The following is a 27,891-nucleotide window of genomic DNA, read 5'->3' on the forward strand; positions in this document are numbered from 1 at the left end:
TGCAAATTTGAGGTTAAGTTGTAAGAGAATGGGTAAAAAACCTTGTTTTATTACAAAAGTTCTCCAAGGGCTCCTAAAAAAGGACAAAGCAGTAACAAAGTAGTACATTAGTATAAGATTAAAGGTTTCTGGTGGGTGTGGTGGTGTTAAAGAAATGTATTGGACAAAGAATAATGAATTAGGATTTTTTCTGAGTATTACTTGCCTTCCAATTTCTTACATCAGTATGCTGTAAAGTACCGATTGCATTAATAGTAATAGCACCTTAACTTGGGGTAACTATGGAACCTTTTCTGAAAAACCAGAAAAGATCACATGTTATTTCATTTAACGTTCCAAGGTATTAAGGAAATAAGCATAACAATGTTTGGAAACAAAAGGCTGAAAGGCAGACTACTGATAACAGGGAAATAAATAAGGAGGAAAAGGCTAAATTCTAAAATCAAAGGTATGTGACACATTCCTGATTTTTAGTCCAGGACTATTTATCCTAATTTAATAAAGTCTAGGAAAAAAGATATCCAATATGTAAGGAATGTAATTTATTTTTAAAATTCCCACAGACTGTTTTTTGTATTTTTTTTGGAAGCCCAAATATATGCCTACAAATGCATAAAGAAAAGGGTCTGATGAGATGCACACCAAGATCGTGTGAGTAGTATCTATGAGGAAGGGCTTGGGGTTGGAGCTGTACTAATACATTAGTAACCTGCTACATGTGGTTACATTTAATTTTAAATTAGTTGAAATAAAATAAAATGTTTAGTTAGTTCCTCAGCCACCCTAGCTACAAATTCAAGTGCTCAATAGCCATGTGTGGCTCATGGCTACCGTACTGGACAGAGCAGATACAGAACTTTTTCATTATCCCAGAATATTCTACTAGACAGTGTTGGATTAAAAGGGAAGAAGTTCAAGGTGACGTCTGCTTCGTACTTGTTTGAAATAATATTTTTTTCAGGGAAAACACACTCATGTGTTTGTACTGTATAATGAAAAAAATCAGATGCAATTTCTTGCTTTACAATATTTTCTTAAATTAAAGGACAAGACTAATGATAGTATGACATATAGGACTATCAGGTTAAAAGTACCTTCCATACAAACTTGCAGTTATAAAATAAGTCCTGGGAATGCAATGTACAGCATGGACAATAGTTAATAATACTGTTTTGCATATTTGAAAGTTGCTAAGAGTAGATCTTAAAAGTTTTTGTCACAAGGAAAAAAATTATAACTGTGGTGATGGATGTTAACTAGCCTTATTGTGGCGATCATTTCATAATATATAAAGATATGGAATCATTATATTGTACAATTAAAACTAATATAATGGTACATGTCTATTACATATCAACAAAAGAAAAAAAATCAGTATTGAATTCAAAGAGATAATTCTTCTAAACGATAGCCTGATGACTCAAAAGCTGAGGAGAGAAGGCACAGACACTAAGACCACTTAAAAAATTGTAGGTTGGCCACCACTTGCTGAGTTGAGGACCCCCATCGTTCAGCAGGAAGCAACTCCTGAGTCCGTGCTCTGGCCATTACACAGAGAGGGCACCCTGGGCTGCTCTGTCATATTGAGGCAGGAGACAGCATAGGAAGAACTCTGAGACTGTACTGCTGTTCCTGGTCAGAGTCTAGCATCCTGGTTGTCAGGAAATGCCTTTCTCATTTAAGCTGAAGGAATAGTAAGCTGAGGCAGGGAGGAGGAAGGAGACATGTCTCACATACTAACTTAGTAGTCCTAAGCCTGGTCTGATAATATTGCCAGGTGTTCCAACATCACAAGAAACACTATGTTAGCAAGAAAGGAGGGAAGTCCCTGAAATTCTATGTAGCATTTCCACTATCTGGGAAAGAAAGTCTTGAAACTGTGCTTTCATCCCAGGGCCTGGAATGTGAGAAAGGGTCCACGGTGCCCAAAGTAGCCCATAAATAACTTTGGAAAGTGTCTCAATTTTAATTAACTGCATCCTGTCATGTATTTGTTTTATAACATGATGAACAAATGGAGTCTGGAGCAAGATAAGGATTCGTGTTAACAGACCCCCAGACATACCTAAGTTTGAGTAGTCACATCCCCCTGGGAAGGCTGGCACACTTACCCATTAATCAATATGTAACTTTTTCCTCCTATCCAGACAACTGTGTAAGTCCTTACAGGGAACCGTTCCACGCGTGGGAAATGTGGCCCAGCCCCCACTCAGAAAAGCCAGTGGGGAGCGAGGTCCAGCACACAGGACCCACGCCCACAGATAGGTTCTCCCGTGGGGAATCAGGCCTGCATTGTACCTAGGCTGCTATGAGACTTGCTCTTGCTAAAACTCCCTCACCCTGGATTGAGGCAGCAAATGTTTGCTGAGTATCTTTAAGTTCCTAAAGTCTGTGCTAAACCTCCCAAGTATGGAGTGTAACCAGTTCAATCACTTTCCCCTTGAGCTGTAACATCCTTCTCTTTGAAGTAATTAGCAGTATTCTATCCTTTGTTATCTGTAAAAGGTAATCACGTACAGTGAACCTGTGCATGCCTAGAAAAGCAATAAAAGCCTGTCCAGGCAGGGGTCGGCTCTCTCTCTTGGGCTCTCTCTAGCTCTCTTGCCCTCTCACTTAGAGAGTGGCCATGCCGTCCCTTTTTCCCCACAGGATTTCTGTAGTCCATGAGTATTTGTCTACTGCCGCCACAACACAGGATCCTGCTGGCCAGGATCCGCATCAAGTCCTCAGAACAAAGGGGGGGTGGTGGTGGTGGTGGTGGTGGTAGTGTGTGTGTGTGTGTGTGTGTGTGTGTGCATGTCTGTCTGCCTGCCTGCCTACCTGCCTGCCTGCCTGCCTCCGGGGTTCGGGGCACTCTTGGTGTTCTTGGCTCTCTGGCCACCTGGCCTCAGGCCACCCAGGGGTTTGCCACCCTGATCTTCAGCCACTCTTACTTTTGCTGCCTTGCTTTGCCCTGAAACTCTGCCTTTTACCCCTCACTCTAGTTAGTCCCGTTCTCTTCCATGGGAACGGACCACTAATAAACTGATTGCACACTAATAGATTTGCTGATCTGTAATTCTTTACATGCATCCGCAAGAACCAGGTCTCTCCTGTCAACAATACTGCTGCCACAGCAGCGTGCCAACTCTTGCAGCAGGGTCTGACAGAACGAAAACAAGCTTTTGTTTTTTTTATGTCTTCGACTTAAAGTAGTCAAGAAAGTAGCAAGAATTTATGAGGTTTCTGCATAGATTTATATGGTAATAAAAGCCAGAACAGGGAAAATATACCACTACCTAAAGAGACAAAGTGATGATGATGAAGAGGAAACACTTTTCACTGTACAAACAGGACACAAGAGCTTTTTCCTTTTTTTGTGATGAAGATATGTAGTAAAAAATAATTAAAATTCGTGCAGAGTACAGGGTCCAGCAAAATAAGGTCTGCTTGAGTGTGGTTGGGAGGGTATGCGAATGTCTCACATGAGATGGACAGCAATTTGAACATTTCACCTAAAATGTCATCTGTTGTGCTTGAGTGTGATACTGTTATGTTATAAAATTACATGCTTATGATTTTGTAATAAAAAAGCGGCATTATTTGTGCCAGACCCTGTGTTTTTATTAGTAGCTATCCTCACCCAGTATCAGCCAAGTGCTGGGGAGAAACCTTTCTTGCTATTTTAGCATAAAATTCAGGCTCTGAAAATCTCATCTTGTTTTTCCTCATTTTCCCTTCCGCTACTTATGAACATGTCTACTGGGGGTTCTAGGATGATAAATCCATGTTGGTTGCCACAACTCTTTAACTAAACACATTATATAGTATTTCCTTTTGCCTGTCATTTTCAAGATACTGTTAAGTCCTGCAGTGTTAAGTCTGGGTGTTGTGGCTATGGATATCACGAGCCATTCTGGAAAGCATCCACATCTCCTTCCAGCACAGACAACAGAACTAGATAAGCTACAGTAGCAGCAAATGCCATACAGTTGGAAGTCACTACGGATGTGGGTGGGGTTTTAAAAAATATCTGAATGAGTCACACCAGCTATGCCCATTGTAGAAGACACAGGAACCAGTGAAGAAGAGTTTCAAATTTGAAAATAATTACTACTAACAGACTGGGTAAAATAAGGAGTTAGATTTTTTTAATAAAAAATAAGTTTGCTTTTAATCTTGATTCTCTATTACCCTTCCCTGGACTTCAATTTCCAGGCTGCCATAAAATTTTATTAATTTCAGAAACAGAAACTATTTAAAAAAAATTTTAAAAATGTATATTGATTTGAGAGAGAGACAGAGAGAGAGAGAGAGAGAGAAAGAAACATTGACTTGTTCCACCAATTTATGTATTCATTGGTTTCTCCTTATACGTGCCTGGCCAGAGATTGAACCTGCAACTCTGGCCTATCAGGAGGATGCCCTAACTAACTGAGCTACCTTGGCCTGGGTCAGTACAAACTGTGTTTTTAAAAATTTATATTGGACTGGAAAGAGCTTATAGGCAAGAAAAGTAACTGCCTTATATAGCTGAAAACTCTTGTTAAATACAGAGCTGCCTAAACAGTAACATCAGAGAAGCCATAATCTTTTAAAAAACAGTTCAAAAAATTCAGTATCTAGATTGCTGACATCCAAAATTTAGACCACAGCAAGATGCATTAGAAGAATACCCATATTCAATACAAATTTAAAACCACATTATTTTAAAGTCTTGAAAACTATAATAAACTGAAAATTTAAGCTAAGCCTTAATTTCCACCAAAATGAAGCTCATTCAAAATCACCATCATCAACTCACCTGCAAAGGCTCACTGTGAGGGTTGTGTATGTTTATTATAGGTGAGAAACTGCTATTCACAGGGACTCTGGCCCCAATGAATGGCCTCAAACGATAAGGATTCGGAACTCCAACACCAAATACCTGTTTCAAAGAAGGAATAAAAAGCAATTTGAGTTGCTTTTATAATTAACATTTTTATAGGTTATGACTGACTGACCTAGGGAAAACTGGTGAGTCTAATTTAGATTTAAAAAATCTCAACTCCCTTTAAAAAGAGCACACATGTAGTCTCTACATCTGATTTGGCTACATATTTGATTTACTACATATACATGCATTTGGGGTAGTTTCTATGATATACTGGAAACACAATGATAGCAGTCCTTCATGAAGATGTGGGATAGACAAGAGAAGAAAATAGGGACTCCAAAAATTTCCATACTCTAACTCTCAGAAGATGAATGTAGGGTCCAGACATGTCTCAAATACCAAGCATGGCCTCAGGTCACTCCCACATGGGAAGGTCTGGGGTCCACTAAACAGTATGAGCCGGTTATTGAAAGGACAAATATTGACTAAGTGCCTACACTGTGCCAGGCACAAACACAGTAGTGAATAACTGAACAGTGAAAAAGACAATGTGCCTCCTCTCATGAAACTTACATTCCAGCATGAGAAACAGGCTAGGAAACAACAAAAGGTTTAAAAAATGGAATATGTGATACAGAATAACTGGCTGGAGGAAGGATGGGACTATTCTTTTAGAGAGGGTGGCCAGGGTAGTCTTCTCTGGGGAGGTGACGTGAGTTGTTGTCACCTGAAAGATGAAAAAGTCAGTGCCAAGAGTGGATTCAGGCAAAGGGAAGTGTACAAGCAAAGGGCTTGAAGCAGGAAAGGGCTTGCTTGCCTTGTTTGAAGACCAGGAAGAAGAAAGCAGCAAGGTCAAACAGGGTGTGGTAGGAGATATATATAGGAGCCAGGTTCTTAGATCCTTACAGGTCTCAGTAAGAAGTTTACATTTTGCTCAAAGTGCAATGGGAAAACATAAGGATTTACAAGGGGAAATTGACTAAATCTAATTTATGTTCAAAGGCATTGGGGAGGAATGGCAGGCCAGTTAGAAGGCTATTGTGTAATAGAGTGAGGGGTGATTATAGCTTTGAAGATGGCACTGAAGACGAGAAAGGTAGACAGACTCGAGAAATATTTAGGAGCAAGACTTGTGGAGGTAAAGAAACAGTTGGCCACTGAGGCTCATCTCGAGAAGAATCTGATCACAACCCTCAAGTAACCCCGTTTGGCCACGACCACCTAGGCTCACCGTGGCTATGCAGGGCAAAGGTATGCATATTCTTATGACAGTCTTTTCATTTACTGAACAAATGTATGTTTAAATGAGTGTCACCTATAGAGTGTCACAGTTACTTATCTATATAGGCCTTTAAAAGTTTACAGACTGCCTACTAAACAACCATTAAATACTTATTCGTACTACCTAAGTATAAGATATGCTTATGTCTAATATGGAAGGTTTATTCTGACACTAATTTTAAAAATGTGAAGTGTTCTGGGCACTGCAGAAGAAATGTTCAAAAACAAAAGCACAAAAACTGTAAAATAAGGCATTTAAACAATATAGTTCCACGGGCAATACAACACAGTGGCTAAAAGAGTGTTTGTACTTAAAAAGACATGGGTTTGAATTTCTGCTCAACAACTGACTAATAGCATAATCTGGGTAAATTATTTAACCTTACAAGTTTTACCTTTCTTGTCTAAAAAATTGAGAATAGTATCTATAATACTTGCAGAAGAGTATGTCAAGTATGTAGCATCATATAAACAATTATTCTAAATAATCTTGATAACCTCGATAAACAGTAATTTTTTTATAAGCCAACCAATAATATTGTACATAAAAATAACAAAAATTTGAAACAATATATTTACTATGAAAAGCAGGCATGTATGTTTATTTTGATATATTTATTGATTATGCTATTACAGTTGTCCCATTTCCCCCCCTTCACTCAACTCCATCCTGCCCACACCCTCCCTCCCACATTCCCCCCCCTATAGTTCGTGTCCATGGGTCATACTTATAAGTTCTTTGGCTTCTACATTTCCCATACTATTCTTACCCTCCCCCTGTCTATTTTCCACCTATCATTTATGCTATTTATTCTCTGTACCTTTCCCCCCCTCTCTCCCTCTCCCAATCCCCTACTGATAACCCTCCATGTGATCTCCATTTCTGTGGTTCTGTTTCTGTTCTAGTTGTTTGCTTAGTTTTCTTTTGGTTTGGTTTTAGGTGTGGTTGTTAATAACTGTGAGTTTGCTGTCATTTTTACTGTTGATATTTTTTATCTCTTTTTCTTAGATAAGTCCCTTTAACATTTCATATAATAATGGCTTGGTGTAAACTTGAATGTAAGTTTCATGAGAGCAGGCACATCTGAGAAGCACTTTATCTGCCCTTTCATTCTAAATGACAGCTTTGCTGGATACAGTAATCTTGGATGTAGGCCCTTGCCTTTCATGACTTGGAATACTTCTTGCCAGCCCCTTCTTGCCTGTAAGGTCTCTTTTGAGAAATCAGCTGACAGTCTTATGGGAACCCCTTTGTAGGTAACTGTGTCCTTTTCTCTTGCTGCTTCTAAGATTCTCTCCTTCTCTTTCATCTTGGGTAATGTAATTATGATGTGCCTTGGTGTGTTCCTCCTTGGGTCCAGCTTCTTTGGGACTCTCTGAGCTTCCTGGACTTCCCGGAAGTCTATTTCCTTTGCCAGATTAGGGAAGTTCTCCTTCATTATTTGTTCAAATAAGTTTTCAATTTTTTGTTCTTCCTCTTCTCCTTCTGGCACCCCTATAATTCGGATGTTGGAACGTTTCAAGGCGTCCGGGAGGTTCCTAAGCCTCTCCTCATTTTTCCGAATTCTTGTTTCTTCATTCTTTTCTGGTTGGATGTTTCTTTCTTCCTTCTGGTCCACTCCATTGATTTGAGTCCCAGTTTCCTTCACATCACTATTGGTTCCCTGTACATTTTCCTTTGTTTCTCTTGGCTTAGGCTTCATTTTTTCATCTAGTTTTCGAACAAATTCAACCAATTCTGTGAGCGTCTTGATAACCAGTGTTTTGAACTGTGCATCCGATAGGTTGGCTATCTCTTCCTCGCTTAGTTGTATTTTTTCTGGAGCTTTGAAGTGTTCTGTCATTTGGGCCTTTTTTTTTTTTTTTGTCTTGGAGCGTCTGTTACTTAAAGGGGCGGAGCCTGAGGTGCTCACCAGGCCGGGGTAACGCTGGTCACTGTGCTGTGACGCTGTATGTGGGGGAGGGGCCGAGAGGGAGCAATGGCGCCTGCTCCACTCTCCACCAGATTTCAGCCACTCCCTCCGCTACCCACAATCAAACTGGGCCCCTCTGGTGCTGGTTCCCAAGTGGGTGGGCCTGTGCACGCTCTAGGCCCCTGTGGGTCTCTCCAACGACCTCTCCTGTGAGGCTGGGAGTCTCTCCTGCTGCTGCCCCAACCCCCACAGGCGTTTTCAATCAGGTTTAAGGCTTTATTTCTCTGCGCTGGAGCCCTGGGTTGCGAGGTCTGCTTTGCTCCCCGCTGTTCGTCCCGGTTTATCTGTGCACGAATGTAGGGCCGCAGGGTCTGCTAGTGGTCAGACTGCCTGCCCCGTTCGTCCCACACTCTGCCAGTCTGGGTCCTGCCACCGCCATGCGAGTCCTCTCTGCCCCGGTGCCCATCTCCACACCTCCTACCGGTCTGGATGTATGTTTCTTTTTTATCTACTTGGTGTCGGACTTCCTTGCTGTTCGATTCTCTGTCAGTTCTGGTTGTGCAAGGAGGCGCAGTGTGTCTACCTACGCCGCCATCTTGGTTCTCGAATCGGCATGTATGTTTTAATCTTGACAATATTATAGAGAATGCTTCATAAGTGTGCAAAAAGGAAAAAAGTCAGGGTGAAAATATTTTTTACTATTCTTTTGTCAATCAATCTTACATTAACACTGCAGCTATGGCTTTAAGATCATTTGGTTCAGTCTAATTTGAATAGGAATATTCAGGGACAGAACAATAGTTATAAAAATGCTCTAAGTCTCATCTTTTACACTTACAATTATCACTGACTTAATGTACTTCTTTAAAGCTTGTCATGTGATAGGTCGAAGATGATGCATATGTTTAACAAACAAATAAGATCCCACTTCTGGGAACATATCTGGAGGAACCCAAAACATTAATTTGAAAGAACATATGCTCGCCTATGTTCACTGTAGCATTATTTACAATCGCCAAGATATGGAAGCAGCCAAAGTGTCCATCAGTAGATGAGTAGATAAAACTATGGGACATTTATACAATGGAATACTGCTAGGCTGTAAAAAGGAAGAAAATTTTACCCTTTGCGAGAGTATGGATAGACCTAGAGAACATTATGCTAAGTGAAATAAGCCAGTCAGAGAAAGACAAATACCATATGATTTCACTCATATGTGGAATCTAATGAACAAACTGAACTAACAAGCAAAATAGAGACAGATTCATAGAGAGGAAGATGACAGCTAGGGGTGGGGGGAGGTTGGGGGTGGAGGGATTGAGCAAAAAGGGAAAAGGACGCATGAACATGGACAACAGTGAGGTGATTGCCGTGAGTTGGGAGAAAGATGGTATAAGGGGACTAAATGGTAATGGAAAAAATACAATAAAAAAATCAATTGACCATAAAACAAACAAACAAACAAACAAACAAACGTTTTAATTCTGGTTCTTACCTGGTAGGTAAATACTCCATGATTAGATGTGTTAATAAATAAAGTATTTTCTACATTTCCTACTACTCTTGCAAGGAAAACTACATCAAATGATGTATTTCCTCCTGGAAGAATTTTCTGTAAAAGAACAGCAATAAATAAATTAGTAACCAAAAAAAAAAAATCAGATCATGATAACCACAATTAAGAGACTTAAAGTTCTTTAAAACAAATATCTCAGAATCATTTCCATAAACTATTTTTTCTCCCCCTAAGGTTTAAGCTTTAAATTAGTCAAACTATTTTATAATAGAAAATAACTGATATCGACAGTTATGTATCTCTGTCAATTAGCAGTCTGAAACCCTGCATAACAGATGATTTCCCTGGACTCTGTTCATTCAACAGTTGCTGGGCTGGAATGAGGTGCCTCATTATACATTGTTTTATCATCACACAATGAAGTAGGAGTGAGCTGAATCTGAACTTTTTACATACAGGTACTCTACTATGTAGCAGCAACCTGTACTACTCCAAAGAAGAAATAAGCCAAGACCTCAACCCCTTGACCTCTGTCACCCATTTACAAAGGCACAAAATGTGCCAGAAGCTGACATTAGAAAAGAAGGCATGGGTGACAGGTATGTGCAAGAACTCACACCTGTTATCTTGTACAGAATGAGAATGCCAGTATAGTTAGCAAAAAAATAAAAAAATAAAAAATTTATTATAACAAAACAATAGGGCTGCTTGAGAAGTTCAAGAGACTACAGACTGCAGTTCTGTTTCCAATTAAGACTTAAAATGCATTTTAATAAAGCCATCAACTTTGCTCATTATGTCTCTATGGCTAGAATTCTAAAATACTCCCCAAATTATAGCTTAAAATACATGACACTGCTACACCTTAGTATGTAGAAAGTTGTAAAACACATTTTTTCTGCATTGTCAATAACAATAACAACAAAAAACTTTTCTTGAACCTACCACTAAGTTTGTGTATCAACTAGCCCAGAATCTAAAGAAAGACAAGCATCTCCAAGTAGAGATGGAATGTTGAGTACTGGCTCACCCATGGTAGAGAATGGGAAGATGAGGCTTCCACAGAAGAGGATAAAATGAATTCAGCTAGAATTTTTATACACTGGCCAAGTGTGGGCTAAAATATGAGTACAAAACCCTTTGATGCTATACAAAGTAAGTGAAGGTCATACCTGAGCAAAACAGTAATAGGAAGATATCTGTTAAATTCCTCAATAGTTTGAGATGAAGCAATACCTTCTAAATAACTCATTGGTCAAAGTAGTAGTCACTATATAAATTATAAAATATTTTTAATCAATTGGAAATGAAAATAACATATCAAAATGCGTTGGCTGAATTTACAGCAATACTTGGAAGGAAATTTACACTATTACATGCTTACTTTAAAAAGAAATGCCTCAAATCAATAATCTATGTTTCCACCCTAAAAAAACCTAGAAAGTAAATTAAACCCAAAATACACAAAAGAAAGAGAATAGACAAGAGAAGAAATGAATGAAAAACAGAAAAAAAATAAAATAATAAAACAAAAGGCCAATGCCTCAAAAAGGTCCATAAAACTCATAAAAACCCTAGACAGAACTACCAAGAATAAGAAGGAACACAAAATAAAAACTGAAACACGGACATCATTATAGATAGTCTTTACATGTAAAAAAGGATGACAAAGTAATACTACCAACAACTCTAGGGCCATAAATTTAAAAACTAGAAGAAATGGACATCTAAATGGTTATCTAAAAACCACAATCTGCCAAAGCTCACTCAAAATGAAATGGAAAACTATACAGTCCTACATCCATTAAAGAAATTTAATTTGTAATGAAAAACCTTCCCCCTAAACAAACTGCCAAATATAAAAAACAGTCACAGTGATGTAAAGTACAGCACAGGGAGTATACAGTCAATACTACTGTCACTATGCATGCCGTCGGGTGAGTACTAACTTATTGGGATGATCACGGAAGTTATATAAATGTCTAATCCCTATGTTGTTCACCTGAACCTAATATAATATTGTATGTCAACTGTAATTGAAAAATTAAAAGTTAAAATAAAACTGTCCGCCCTGGCTGGTGTAGCTGTGGACTGAGTATGGGCTGCGAACCGAAGGGTCGCTGGTTCGATTCCCAGTCAGGGTACGTGCCTGGGTTGCAGGCCAGGTGTCCAGCGGGGGCCACATGAGAGGCAACCACACACTGATATTTCTCTCCCTCTCTTTCTCCTTCCCTTCCTTTCTCTCTAAAAATAAATAAAATCTTTAAAAAATTAAAAAAAAAAACTTTCCTACACAAAAAAAGACTAAGCTCAAGTCTTCAACAAGAGTTGCTGTGGTTTCCCTGCTTCAACAGTGCTGAATGGAATGCTGCACCCGACCCCCATCCCAGCCAGCCACCCAGATCTATCCTTCTGCCACCTCCTCACAGCTCCCTCCAAGTGCCCCATGGCCGCGGCCACTGTGCCAGAGCCCAGAAGCCGCCTGTCCTCAGCCACACAACAGGAGGACCATGTCCACCTCGCAGGTGCACCAGAACTACCACCAAAACTTGGAGGCTGCCATTAACTGCCAGATCAATCTGGAGCTCTACACTTCCTACATCTACTGCCCATGTCCTACTACTTTGACCACAATGACATAGCTTTGAAGAACTTTGCCAAATAGTTTCTTCACTAATCTCACGAAAAGAGGAAATATGCTGAGAAACTGATGAAGCTGCAGAACCAATGAGGTGGCCGAATCTTTCTCTAGGATATCAAGAAACCAGAATGTGGCTGAATGCAATGGAGTGTGCAATACACTTGGAAAAAAGTGTGAATCAGTCACTACTGAACTTGCACAAACTGGCCACTGAAAAAAATTACCCTCATTGGTGTGACTTCATTGAGACTCACTACCTGTCTGAGCAGGTGAAATCCAATGAAGAACTGGGTGACCACGTAACCCATCTGTGCAGATTGGGGGCCCCTGGGTCTGGCATGGCAGAGGATCTCTTTGACAAGCACACTCCGGGAGGCAGTACAGAGAGCTAGGCCTTAGGCTGCCTTCCCACAGCCATGGGAGTGACTTCCCTGGTCACCAAAGCAGCGTGTGCATGTTGGAGTTACCTTCATTTTTTCTATAACTTGTTTCAAACCATCCATTTATATCTTCTTTCATTTGTACCATTCTTTCAAATAAAGTAATTTGGTCCCAGTCCCCATGCCCTCCAAAAAAGAAAGAAAAGATCAAGCTCAGATGGTTTCAATGGTAGAAAAGAATTTTCTACCAACCATTAAGTAAATAAATGCTACATCCACATAAACTTTCCAACGTACAGAAGAGAGAACACTCCCCACCTCATTTTATGAGTCCAGCATTACCCTAACATCCACATCAGTCAAAGACTTCACAAGAAAAGTATAAGCCAATATTCCTCATGAATATAGACACACAATCGTCTACAAAGTACTGGCAAACTGAGCCCAGTCAATGTATGAAAAAGGATAATACATCTTGAGCAAGTGGTTTTTATCTTAACAACGCAATTCTAGTTCAACATTAAAAAATCAAAACAATGTAATTGGTTTTATCAATTTACTAAAGAAGAAACACCACATGGTCATTTCAATAGCTGCATAAAATAAGACAAAATTCAATATTCATTTATTATTTGAAAATCTCAGTAAACTACATCAATATGTAACCCACCTCTCTATTTTTCAGTTAAAAGTGTTTTTATAAAAGATGAACTGTTAACTAATATTGGGTTGGCCAAGAAGTTCATTTTTTTCCCCTGTAAGATGGCTCTAGTACTGCTTAGTTGTCTAACTTCATTTGAAACAATTTTGGTAGAATGTAATGTGACAGCTGTCATATCAGCGTGCATTTAAAAAAAACTTATCAAAATGGTGAATTTTTATGTAGCCATTTTAATATTGAAGATGGAAGAAAATAAGCAACATTTTCAGCATATTATGCTTTATTATTTCAAGAAATGTAAAAATGCAACTGAAATGCAAAAAAAGATCTGTGTAGTGTATGGAGAAGGTGCTGTGACTGACTGAACTTGTCGAAAGTGGTTTGCAAAGTTTTGTGCTGGAGATTTCTCACTGGATGGTGCTCCGTGGTCGGGAAGACCAGTTGAAGTTGACAGTAGTCAAATTGAGACACTAACTGAGAATAATCAACATTATAACACGTGAGACATAGCCGACATACTCTAAATATCCAAATCAATAAAACTTTTGATGAGAATGAAATATGTCTCTTTATTTTATGCAAAAAAATCCATATGGACTTTTTTGGCCAACCTAATATGTACCCTGCTGATACGCTGCAAATTTGTGTAAGAGTTCCAGGAATTAGCTTCAGGGAAGGAGGCTGACTCCAGCAACTGGATGTTCTGGCTCCAGGAGACTTGCTGATTCTCAAGGATAAAAAAGATACCTTTCTCGACCAGTTTCAAAATAATCATTGGAATGAATTGTGTTGACTTACGTGTAGGTAAGTCAGCCCCCTCCCCCTGATTTCTTTATTCTGATTTCTCTCTCCCTCCTAATAAAAACCCTTGCTTGTACTGAGAGATGTTAAGATGGGCTTTGGGATGAGAGTCCTCCATCTTCTCAGGTAACTGGCACTTGAATAAACATCAGCACCTCTGGTCTCACAAGCTTATCTCACAAGTCTGGCTTTTGTTGCAACAGGCAGTTGAACCTGCATTTGGTTACAAATAGAGGAGAACTTCCTCAGCCTGATAAAGGGCCATATTTAATGGTGAATGATTGAATGTCTGGATGTTTTCTTTCCCAAATCTGAAACAAAGCAATGATATCCTCTCTCATAATAGCTGTTCAACATTGTATTGGAAGTAATACCAGTGCAATGAGGCACGAAATAAAAGGCATACCCATTAGACAGAAAGAAAAATTTGTTGTGACCTAGTGTGGGCTGCAAACCAAAGGGTCACTGGTTTGATTCCCAGTCAGGGCATATGCCTGGGTTGCAGGCCAGATCCCCAGTAAGGGGCACATGAGAGGCAACCACACACTGATGTTTCTCTCTTTCTCCCTTCCTTCCCCTCTGTCTAAAAATAAAATAAACAAAATCTTTAAAAAAAAAAGAAAAATCTGTCATTATTCAGACAACATGGCTATCTTTATAAAGAATCCCAAAAATGTCTTCAATAATGCTCTTTGAACTAATGAGTTTAACAATATTGCAGAAATAAAGGTCCACATATAACGTACAATTTTATTTCTTTATCTCAGCAATTAACACTGGAATTCTAATGTTTAAAAAGGTATTATTTACAATAACATGCACCCATACACAAAGAAATACTGAGGTATAAATCTAATAATATGTAAATTCTATAAGCTAAAAACTATAATACTTTGCTGAAAGTAATGAAAGACTTTAAAAAATGGAAAGCTAATACTGTATTCACAGATCCGAAGACTCAATATTGTAAAGATATTAATTCTCCCCAAACTGATTTCTATATCCAACACAACTGAAATAAAAATTTCAGTCTGAGGAGAAATAATGAAATGCATTGTGAAATAGGACCCTAGTACAGAAAAAGTACATTTATACGAAAACTAATGAAATTCATAAGTTTTTTAGTTAACAGTATTGTACAAATGTTAATTTCCTGGTTTTGATAATTGTACTATGTTTATATAAGATCTCAGCATTAAGAGAAACTGGGTGAAGGACATATGAAAACTATCTGTATTTACTTTTCTGTACATTTAAGGGTAATTCAAAATAAAACATCTCAGCAAGATTTGTAAAAAAGAAATCGATCAGCTGATTATAAAATTTAGATGGCAAGGAAAGGGAAAAAGAAGAGCAATACAATGTTGAAAAAGAAAACAAAATTGGAGCACATGCACTACCTGATTCTAGGAATTACTACAAAGCTACAACAATCACGAGAGCGAGGTACTGGTGAAAGGGCAGACACATTAGCCCACAGTGGAGTCTAGGGTACAGACCCACACATACAAGGTCAACTGATTTTTGACAAAATGTAGAGGGATTTCAAAGAGAAGAGGCAGTCTTTTCAACCCACGGTGCAGGAACAACTATATATCCATGTGCAAAACAAAAGAAAATGACTCTTGATCCATATCTCATCAAAGTATCTACAAGCATTAACTCAAAATGGATCACAGACCTAAATGTAAATTCTCAAACAATTAAACTTCTGGAAGAAAAACTGGAGAAGATCTTGACCTTGGTTTAGGCAAAGACTTCTCAGTTACAACTCCAAAAGCATGCATGACCCATAAAACAAAAATTTGATAAACTGGAGTTCATGGAAATTAATGACTTCTATTCTTTGAAAGATTTTATGAGAGACCATAAAGACATGATACGGTCTGAAGGGGAAGATTTATGTCAATCACATAGGTAATAAAGGACTTTGTCAATCAAAAGATGCTCAACAATCATTCATCATTCGTGAATGTAAATTGAAATAAAAAAGAACACTGTACACCTATTAGAGTGACTAAGATAAAGAGAAAAAGAAATGCAAACTTAACAGTAGAGAGCTAATAAGGATGTAGAGCAACTGGAACTCTCGGCCACTTCTGGTGGGAATGCAAAATGGTACAGTTACCATGAAGAACTGTTAAACATTATATGTGTGTGTGTGTGCACTTAGTACACAACCCAGCAATTCCACTCCTAAGTATTTATTAAGGGAAATGAAAATTTATGTTCATACAAAAATCTATACATAATATTTTATATTAACTTTATTTATTATACCTTTCAACTGGAAACAACCCAAATGTCTTTAACTGTTGAACGGATAAATAAACTGCAAGCTGCCTTCTAATGAAGTATCACCCAGCAAAGAATTGGTACAAAGAACTGAAACATCCAACTAGTTGGATCAATTTGAAATGAAAGACAATAGACTCAAAAAGCTCTGTACTGCATAGTTCCATCTATATAATGTTCTAGAATAGGCTATCCTCAGAGACTTGAGTTGTTCATTACATGACTTTGTCATAACTGACAACTCTACGGTCACGTGCAGATTAATTAGGGGATACATCCCGAGAAATGTGTGGTTAGGCTTCTGTTGTTGTGCAAACATCATAGAGTGCACTTACCTAGACCTAGACACAGCCTACACTGTGACTGTATGTGCTATACTTTTATAGGACTGGAGCAGTAGGGTTGTTTACATCAGTATCACCACAAGTTAGCTGTCGTGTGAGCTCCAACAATTGGCGTTTCTTTTTTAATGCAACGCCTGACTTAAGCTTTGATTGCAGAGGCATCCATTTTAAAGCCAACAAAAGCAGTGCCAGACACAGGACTTGATAAAGAAGCAGTCCGCCTCCCCCCAGGGATTGATGCTCCTGTTTTAGAGATCCTGGTTGATTTAGATTAACTGATCATTTGGGCTACTGGGGGGTTTTCTTCCTTTACTTTAAATCCCCACTCTTAAGATGTTTTGTCCCCACTCTTATGGTGTTTTAAATTCACCATTAAAGATAAACCCCCAATCTTAACCCCAATAAAATCAGACCAGGCCCCTGCTGCTCTCTCCCAGGCGTGTCTTGTATTACTGGCCTGTCAGTAATAAAGTCCTTTCTCTTCAGAGTTTCCCGATGATTCTCGCTGAAGGGCGTCTTGCAATCAAAGAAAGAATCATGGGGTGGTCCAGTAATAACATTAGTGTAGAAAGAAGAGATGTCTATGGGAAGCTCACCGAAGCCCAGGTGAGTGCCCTGAGGCATTTTTCACCAATAGCACTGCTTTGGAAAGACCAAGAAAGAAGAAAATGGTAATACATTGTGCTATGATTTTCTGACAGCTACGATGTCACTATGTGACAGTAATTTTTCAGCCCCATTATAATGTATGAGACCACCTTCATATATGTGATCGATCTATCACTGAACAAAACATCGTAATGCGGTGCATCACTGTACACCAAAATAGGTGACCCACTGCATCACGTTGATTATACTTAAAGTATAGGGTGTCAGTTTGCATGTTCCCTGGAGCAAGACCTAATAACTGAATATTTGGGTTTAACTCTTAGTAGGCAACAATAAACTCAACTCTACTTAAAGACAACAAAATCATTAAACAAAATAAATAATAGTATCACTGAGTCTGTTTGGAACCATAACAGACCCCAGATACCCAAAGCAGTCGTAAGAAGGAACAACAATGCCAGAGGTATCACACTCCTGCTTTCAAACTATACTACAGTTACAGTAATTAAAACAGTATGGTACTGGTGTAAAAACAGATATACAGAGCAAATGAACAGAATAGAAGCTCCAAAATAACCCCCTGCGTATATGGTCAACTAATATTTGACAAAGGGGGCAAGAATATTCCATGGGGAGAAGCCAATGGTGTTGGAAAACCTAGATAACTGCAGGCCAAAAAATAAAACTGGAACCCCATCTTACACCACTTACCAAAACTGAAATGAATTAAGACTTAAACATAAGACCTGATACTGTAAAACTCCTAGAAGAACACACAGGAAAGAAGCTCCTTGACATTGGTCTGGGAACATATTTTTTTTTTATATGATACCAAAACAAGCAACGAAAGCAAAATTCAACTAGTAGGGCTATCAAACTAAAAAGCTTCTGTGCAGCAAAGGAAATGATCAATAAAATGAAGAGGCTACCCACAGAATAGGAGAAAATATTTGCAAACCAATTTATCTGATAAGGGGTTAATTTCCAAAACACACAAAATGTCATAAAACAACAGACAAGCAATGAGTAAAAAATGGGCAGAAGATCTAAACAGACATTTTTTTTTTTCCAAAGAAAATATCCAAATGGCCAACAGGGATATGAAAAGATGCTCGCCCTGGCTGGTGTGGCTCAGTTAGTTGGAGCGTCATCTCCTAACTGAAGGGTTGAGGGTTTGATAACTGCTCAGGAACATGTCTAGGTTGAGGGTTCAATCCCTGGTCTGGGTGTGGGTGTATGCAATCTCTGGTCCAGATGAGTATGAGAGGTAGCCAATCGATGCTACTCTCTCACATTGATGTTTCTCCCTATCCCTTTCTTTCTCTTTAAAAGCAATGAAAAAAAACATCCTTGGGTAAAGAAAGAAAGAATAAAAAGTTCAACATCACTAATCATAAGGGAAATGCAAATCAGAACCACAACGAGGTATCACCTCACCCTCAATAAAATGGATATTATTGAGAAGAGATAACTGTTGTAGAAGATATGGAGATAAGGGAGTCCTTGTACATTGTTGGTGAGAATGTAAACTGGTACAGCTACTATGGAAAACAGCATGAAGATTCCTCAAAATATTAAAAAAAGAATTATCATATGATCCAGTAATCTCACTTCTGGGTATATATGCAAAGGAAATGAAAATAGGATAAAAGAGAGATACATGCACACCCATGTTTATTGCAACATTATTCACAGTAGTCTATATGGAAACAACTAAGTGTCATTAACAGATGAATGGATAAAAAACACAACCACATACAATGGAGTATTATTCAAGCATGAAAGAGGAAATCCTGCAGTTTGTGACAGCATGGATGAACCTTGAGAACATCATGCCAAGTTAGATAAGTCAGACAGAGACAGAGAAAGACAAATACTTTATGTTACCACTTACATGTCGAATCTAAAAAAGCTGAACTTGTAAAAACAATAAATGGTGCTTACCAGGGGATGGGGGAGGGAGGGAAGATTGGGAATATATGTTGTTTAAGAATACAAATATGCGAGGAGAACCAAGATGGCGGCGTAGGTGGACACACTGCGCCTCCTCGCACAACCAGAACTGACAGAGAATCGAACAGCAAGGGGGACCAACACCAAGGAAATAGAAAATGGACATTCATCCAGACTGGTAGGAGGGGCAGAGACGGGCACCGGGGTGGAGAGGACTCGCGTGGCTGTGGTGGGACTGAGACTGGCGGAGTGTGGGACAAATGGCGCAGGCAGTCCGAGCACTAGCAGACCCTGCGGCCCCACATTTGCACAGATAAACCCAGAGGGCTGGACTCAGAGTGGCGGAGAGTGGGGCAGGCAGAGCAGTGGGTAGCACCCCGCAGCACCACATTTGCGCACAGATAAACCGGACGAACAGTGGGGAGCGCAGCAGACTATGCAACCCAGGGCTCCAGCTCAGGGAAATAAAGCCTCAAACCTCTGATTGAAAACGCCCGTGGGGGTTGGGGCGGCAGCAGGAGAGACTCCCAGCCTCACAGGAGAGGTTGTTGGAGAGACCCACAGGGGCCTAGAGTGTGCACAGGCCCACTTACTTGGGAACCAGCACCAGAGTGGCCCAGTTTGATTGTGGGTATCGGAGTGAAAGATTGAAATCCGGAGGAGAGTGAGGCGGGCGCCATTGCTCCCACTTGGCCCCTCCCCCACGCACAGCATCACAGCCCAGCGACCAGCATTACCCCGCCCCGGTGAACACCTAAGGCTCCGCCCCTTAAAGTAACAGATGCGCCAAGACAAAAAAAAAAAAAAAAAAAAAAAGGCCCAAATGACAGAACACTTCAAAGCTCCAGAAAAAATACAACTAAGCGAGGAAGAGATAGCCAACCTATCGGATGCACAGTTCAAAGCACCGGTTATCAATATGCTCACAGACTTGGTTGAGTCTATTCGAAAAACAGATGAAAAACTGAAGCCTATGCTAAGAGAAACAAAGGAAAATGTACAGGCAACCAATAGTGATGAGAAGGAAACTGGGACTCAAATCAATGGTGTGGACCAGAAGGAAGAAACAAACATCCAACCAGAAAAGAATGAAGAAACAAGAACTTGGAAAAATGAGGAGAGGCTTAGGAACCTCCCGGACGCCTTGAAACGTTCCAACATCCGAATTATAGGGGTGCCAGAAGGAGAAGAGGAAGAACAAAAAATTGAAAACTTATTTGAACAAATAATGAAGGAGAACTTCCCTAATCTGGCAAAGGAAATAGACTTCCGGGAAGTCCAGGAAGCTCAGAGAGTCCCAAAGAAGCTGGACCCAAGGAGGAACACGCCAAGGAACATCATAATTACATTACCCAAGATTAAACGCAAGGACCTACATCCAAGATTACTGTATCCAGCAAAGCTATCACTTAGAATGGAAGGGAAGATAAAGTGCTTCTCAGATAAGGTCAACTTAAAGAAGTTCATCATCACCAAGCCCTTATTATATGAAATGTTAAAGGGAGTTACCTAAGAAAAAGAAGATCAAAAATAGGAACAGTAAAAATGACAGCAAACTCAGTTATTAACAGCCACACATAAAACAAAAACGAGAGCAAACCAGGCAAACAACTAGAACGTGAGGGTTGTCATTAAGGGAGTGGGAGGGGGAGAGGGGGATAAAGGTACAGAGAATAAGTAGCATAGATGATAGGTGGAAAATAGACAGGGGGAGGGTAAGAATAGTGTAGGAAATGTAGAAGCCAAAGAACTTATAAGTATGACCCATGGACATGAACTATAGGGGGGGAATGTGGGAGGGAGGGGGGTGGGCAGGATGGAGTGGAGTGGGGGGGAAATGGGACAACTGTAATAGCATAGTCAATAAATATATTTAAAAAAAAAGAATACAAATATGCAACTAGTAAATAAGTAAGTTCTGGAGATCTAATGCAGAGAATAGTGATTACAAACAATAGTACTGGAGTATAAACTGCAAAGTTCTTAAGACTAGATCTTAATGGTCCCACCACACACACACACACACACACACACACACACAAGTTAATTATACAGTGATAGAGGCCTGTTAGCTAATCCTATGGTGGTAATCATGTTGCAATACATAAATCTATGAATTCAATGCACTGTACACCCTAAGTTTACACAATGTTGTATGTCAATTATATCTCAATTAAAAGAAAAAAGTTAAAAATTGAACCATATCCCCACTGTGCTAATCCCTCTTTTCTCAATCTGTATCATCAACTAACATCTTATAATAAGTATTTATTTATTATTCTTGCCTCCCCTAGGCTGCTGATGTCACCCTACCCCCCACCTCCCAGAGGTAAGTGTCTAAGTACCATAAGAAGAATCTCCGTTATTCACTGATGAATCCGAAGTGCCTGGAACCTAGGAGGTACTCGAATTAATTCCGATTTCCACACAGGTGGCAAGCTACTTTTTAGTTTATAATTTCTTACATGTTTTAAATTACAAAAGTAGTTAAGTGCTTATTTCACTTAGATTAGATATATTGGAAAGATGTATGAAGTTAATGCCACCAATCTTCCTTCATTCTCATCCTTCTCAGGTTATCCAGTTATCCTGTGTATTACTGGCCTGTACAATGCTCTGGCTATTCTTAATATATCTAAATATAAACAGATTTTCCTCTTTTTATAAAAAGGATATAATATTCTACTCTACAATGTGCTTTATTACATATTAACATATATAACACATTATTCCATATTAACAGAGCAGGTCTACTTCATTCTTTTTATTGTCTGCATAATATTCCATACTACTACTAATATCATATTTTGTTCAATTCCCAATAAAATGCATGGATGTCAGAATTTAACCTGAAATAAAATAAGTTTTGGCCAAAACATTTTAATTTTAGTCACAGATTGAAACAAATATTATCCTAGTTAATCTTCAGTTTATCTGAAAATTTAACCAATCAAAACATTCTAAATAATCAAGGAAAAAACAATTTTTGTTTGCTTACCAATGTGTGTAAGCTATTCCAATTTTATAATTCTTAGGTAATAAAAATTTGACTACAGGGTATTAAAAATCTTTATTCTTTCACACAAAACATGTACTACATATTTTATGGCCAATATACAATACAGCCATGAAAGATAAATAGGCCTACATTTCAGTCTTAATATTATATAATTTTAATTATGATTAATAAGACAGACTTAATTAGCAGATACTTATAAATAATTATGTTTTTCTTCTTGATTTCCAGGTGGTCTTAAAAATCAAAACTTTAGTAAGGAGGATTATTTGTGTGTATTAGAATACAGTTATGTAAAACTTGGCCTTTTAAACAATAATTATTCTTTTCCGGTTGGTTAATGTAGAGATGACATTGGTTAATAATCAAAAACTTCAGTGAATTACAGAAAATGTTTCATTCTCAAAGAAATTAAGGTTTGATTAGAAATTATGAAGGTATCAAAGGCACTCAGAGTCATAATATACAGAAAGGATTGATTTGCTCTCCTGGACATGAGACATTCTCTTCATTTTCTCCTAATGGATCTTATTATTGGCATAAAATTGAGGTGGAGGGGAAACATGTGAGTTCTTCCTCCAAGACTTCATTCCACCTCTACTCCTGGAGCTTCTGGGATCAGTACTTACTGAGGGAATAAAGATGGAAAGCAGTAAGAAGAAGAAGAAAGAGAATACAGCACAGATTTTAGCTATCTCCTTTGACTCTAAACCTAGATTACCTAAAGGTAAATGTTTATAGGGATAGATTATATTTTATTGTTTAATTTCATCTCCTGAGGAATGGAACACAGGTTGGTTCTTAACTTGTTCTTTGACTACATATACATTTAGTTTATCTTTTGAAGAATTTTCAGGAAAACTATTCTCTTTGCAGAAGATTCATGAGTATAAGTAAGTCGCTGAGAGAGTCTAGTGCAGAACTGTCAAATTGGTGACCTTTGGCTTATCTTGTTTGGTCCACACTATCTGTCTTTCTAAAGATGAATTCATTTTCAATATGTAAAAATTGGGATATCATATAAAAATGATTATTTCTGACTCTTTTTGGAAAGCCCAAAGAATTGCACATGCGCTTAACACCCCGACATGGCAACCACTGGCTGGAGCCACTGGGGACTGATCCCTGTGGACGGCCCATGTGCTCTCTCCAGGTCCCCCGACTCCACCTGGCCTGCTTCTCTTGTTTACATTGCCTACTTGGCCCCTGTAACAACCTGTGTTTGGAACTCTTGATCTAGTTTCTGTATTGTGACTGTATTGTGGAAAAAGTAAAAACCCCATCTTTTAATATGAGTAAAGCCTAAATAAGTTTAGAAACAACAAAATGCTGCTTAATTAGCATTGACAGTTAACAAGTTAAAAAATACAAACTGTAGTGGAGTTGTGAATTATTTTAAAACTGTTTCTATTTTCAATTCACTATTTTACCTTTAACCTAACATGTCTGAATGCCTGAGAGCAGGGTGCTTCCATTCATCCATATGTGCGTCTCTGTACACAAGCTTCAAGTGTATATGCTGCAAACTGGAGCTTAATGTGATCCAAATCACTGGTAAGGCCAACAGAACACTTAGACCTGGGCTAGTGTCACTAACTGCATTACCAGGGCCAAACCCTCTTTGATTTAGGTTTTTATTACTATAATAAGGGTGCCAGACTAGATGAATACACAGGTCTCCCCCAGCATTGGGATTCTATTATTTGAGACCATTAGCTCACTTATAAAAATTGCAAAAATAGCTTTCAAGTAAAGAAACTTAGAGATAGAAAATTACCTGAGAGAACTATTGCTTTAAAAAATTTTATGTAATTATAAAAACTATAAAAACAGCTTTTAGGTAACAACAAATAATAATTCAAAGGAAATTTAAGAAATATTTTATTTTTAAAATATTTATTTTACTTTTATAGAGAGGGTAAAGGAGGGAGAAAGAGAGAAGAGAAACATCAATGTGTGCCTCTTGCATGCCCCCTGCTGGGGACCTGGCCGGCAACCCAGGCATGTGCCCTGACTGGGTATCAAACTGGTGACCCTTTGGTTCACAGGCTGGTGCTCAAATCCACTGAGCCACACCAGCCAGGGCTACTTCAATAAATATTTTAATGAACAATGTTTCCAGAACCAGACAGCTTTCACAAATGAATTCTACGAAGTATTCAAAGAAGAATTAATACCTATCCTCAAACTATTTCAAAAAACTGAAGAAGAGGGAAAGCTTTGAAACTTATTTATTCTGATGGTTTTTGGTGGAATCTTTATCTACATATAGTATCTGTAAATAACATGTTTACTTTTTCATTTTCAATTTGGATGCTTTTTATTTCTTTTTCTTGTCTGTTACTATGGCTAGGATTTCCTGATACCAAATGAGGCTAGCATTACCCTGATACCAAAACCAAAGACACTACAAAGAAAATTACATGACAAATATCTCTGATAAACACAGATGTCAAAATCTTTAATAAAATATTAGCAAACCAAATTCAGTAATACATTAAAAAGATTGCATACCATGATCAAGAGGCATTTACCTCATAAACACAAGAATGGTTCAATATCCACAAATCAATCCACAAAATACACCACATAAATAAAACGAAGGATAAAAATCACATGACCATGTCAATAGATGCAGAAAAAACATCTGACAAAATCCAACATCAATTTACAATAAATATTAAAAATAAAATATAATAAAAAAACTCCCAACAAAGTGGGTATAGAAGGAACATACCCTAACATAATAAAGGTCATATATGACAAACCTACAGCTAACATTATACTCAACGGTAAAAGGCTGACAGTTTTTTCTCTAAGATCAGGATGTCCACTCTTGCTACTTTTATTCAACACTGTATTGGAAATCCTAGCCATAGCAACAGATGAGAAAAAGAAATAAGGAGCATCCAAACTGAAAAGGAAGAAGTAAATATGTTATTTGCAGATAGTATATGTAGATAAAGATTTCACCAAAAACTATCAGAATAAATGAACTTTCCAGTAAAGTTGGAAAATAGAAAATTAACATACAGAAATTTGTTGTGGTTTCTAAACTAATACTGAATGATCAGAAGGGGAAATTAAGAAAACAATCCCATTTACAATGGCATCAAAAAACCCAAAATAACTGAGGAGGAAAAAGATCTCTACTCTGTAACTATAAGATACTGATGAAAGAAACTCATGAAGACACACATTAATGGAAGGATATGCCATGCTTATGGATTGAAAGAATTAATATTGTTAAAATGTCCATACTACCCAAAGCGATCTACATATATAATGCAATCACTATCAAAATACCAATGGCATTTTTCACAGAACTAAAATAATCAATCCTAAAGTTTATACAGAACCACAAAAGGCCCTGAATAGCCAAAGAAATATTGAGAAAGAACAAAATTGAAAGTATCATGCTCCCTGATTTCAAACTGTTGTACAAAACTATGGTACTGGCACAAAAACAGACAAAGATCAATGGAATGGAACAGAGAGCCCAGAAATCAACCCATGCTTACAACTAATCTATGACAAAGGAAACAAGAATATACAATGGGGCATATACAATAAATGGTGTTGGGAAAACTTGAAAGACACATGCAAAAAAAAAAAAAAAAGAAACGATTTTCTTACACCATAAAAAAAAAAATCCCTCAGAATGGATTAAAGGATTAAATGTAAGAGATGAAATTATAACACTAGAAGAAAACAGAGGCAGAAACTCCTTAACATGGGTCTTAGCAATATTTTTCTTTGGACAATCTCCTTGGGCAAAAACAACAAAAGTAAAAATAAACAAACTGGACAATATCAAACTAAAAAGCTTTTGCAACATGAAAGAAACCATTAACAAAAACAAAAAGGCAACCTACTAAACGGAAGATGATATTTGCAAATGATATATTAATAAGGAGTCAATATCCAAAATACACAAAAAACTCATACAACTCAACATAAAAAAACTCCCAAACAATCCAATTAAAAAATGGGCAGAGAACATGAATAGACATTTCTCCAAAGAAGATATACAGATGGCCAACAGACACATAAAAAGATGTTTGACATCACTAATCATCAGGAAAATGCAAATCAAAACCACAATGAGGTATCATCTCATGCCTGTCAGAATGGCTGTCATCAATAAATCAACAAACAACACTGTTGGCGAGGATGTGGAGAAAAGAGAACCCTCATGCACTGTTGGTAGAATTGCAAATTGGTGCAGCCACTATGAAAAACACTATGGAGATTCCTCAAAATACTAAAAATGGAATTACCATATAACCCAGCATCCCATTTCTGGGTATTTATCTGAAGAAATTGAAAACATTAACTTAAAAAGATATATGTACCCTATGTTCCTTGTACCATTATTTACAGTAGTGAAGACATGGCAGCAACCTAGCCATATCAATGGATGAATGAATAAAGAAGATATACATACATATACATATACAAACAGGATGAACTATTTATTATTCAGCCATAAAAAGAATGAAATCTTGCCATCTGCAACAGTATGGATAGACCGAGAGGGGATTATGCCAAGTGAAAAAGCTAGTCAGAGAAAGACAAATACCACGTGATTTCACTCAGATGTGGAATCTGAAAAACAAAAATTAACAAACCAAAAAGAAGCAAACTCATAGATACAGAGAACAAATTGATAGTTGTCAGACTGGGGGAGGGGCAAGTGGTCTTAAAAAGTGAAGTGATTAAGATGTACAAATTGCCAGTTATAGAAACAGTCACAGGGATACAAGTACAGCACAGGGAATATAGTCATTAATATTGTGGTAACTATGTATGATGTCAGATGGGTATTAGACTCATGGGGAGGATCACTTTGTAAAGTATGTAAATATCTAATCTCTCTGTTATATACCTGAAACTTATATATTTTGTCAGTTATAATTAAAAACAAATTTAAAAAGGGAATGTTCTCCATGAATACCACAAAAATTAAAATGTTTATTATCAAATTAATATGCTGATTTATCAATTCTTTATTTATAGAATACTTTTAAATTTAAAAAGTCAGTATTGTATGTTGTACCTTTAAAGTTGTCAGTTTATGACATGTAATGAAACAGGGTTTTAGAAAGGAGAAATGTAAATATCTAAATTACATATAATTTTATATGCTAAAAAACCTCCTTAGCTATTTAGTCATATTGCTGGGAAGATGAAATTAGGATTCATTCATTTACTTTACTTCAATATTTGCTATTTAGCTAATTATTTTGGAAGCCTATATATTAAGGTTTAATGCATTCTCTCAATTTCAAAATTTATTAAGACCCAATTTTTTGTCAGATAAAAATTATATTTTTAATAACAAGTTTGCATACTCTCTACAAAAATGATTGTAAGTAAAATTATAGAGGATACTTGTGGTAGGCAGAACCCTAAAGTAACCCCCAAACTTCTTGCCCTCATTTCTGACTGTCAATGTGAGGAGATACCACACCTGTGATTATTCACAAATAAGATAAAAGGGATTTTGTAGGTGAAACTGAGGGTATGTCAATTGACTCTGATTAATCAAAAAGGAGACTATCCAGGTTTTCATGACCTAATGACATGATTAAAGCAGAATCTTCTCCACTGGTGGCCGAGGAAG

The 27,891-nt window shown here is 37.8% G+C and overlaps 1 protein-coding gene and 1 pseudogene across 1 annotated transcript in view; one reads left to right on the forward strand and one right to left on the reverse strand.

The window, feature by feature from the left end:
• The window catches only part of TMEM131 (transmembrane protein 131), a 220,076-nt gene that overhangs the window by 98,385 nt on the left and 93,800 nt on the right, over window positions 1-27,891 (reverse strand). Inside the window, exons 6-7 of the mRNA XM_053925284.2 lie at window positions 9,545-9,661; window positions 4,784-4,906 (exon numbers count right to left, since the gene is read on the reverse strand). Of these exons, the coding sequence (XP_053781259.1) occupies window positions 4,784-4,906; window positions 9,545-9,661 (240 nt within the window). The remainder of the gene's footprint in view (window positions 1-4,783; window positions 4,907-9,544; window positions 9,662-27,891) is intronic.
• On the forward strand, window positions 9,797-14,624 carry LOC128781067 (ferritin heavy chain pseudogene; annotated as a pseudogene).

Source organism: Desmodus rotundus, chromosome 5 (genome assembly GCF_022682495.2).
Source record: "Desmodus rotundus isolate HL8 chromosome 5, HLdesRot8A.1, whole genome shotgun sequence".
NCBI classification, from domain to species: Eukaryota; Metazoa; Chordata; class Mammalia; order Chiroptera; family Phyllostomidae; genus Desmodus; species Desmodus rotundus.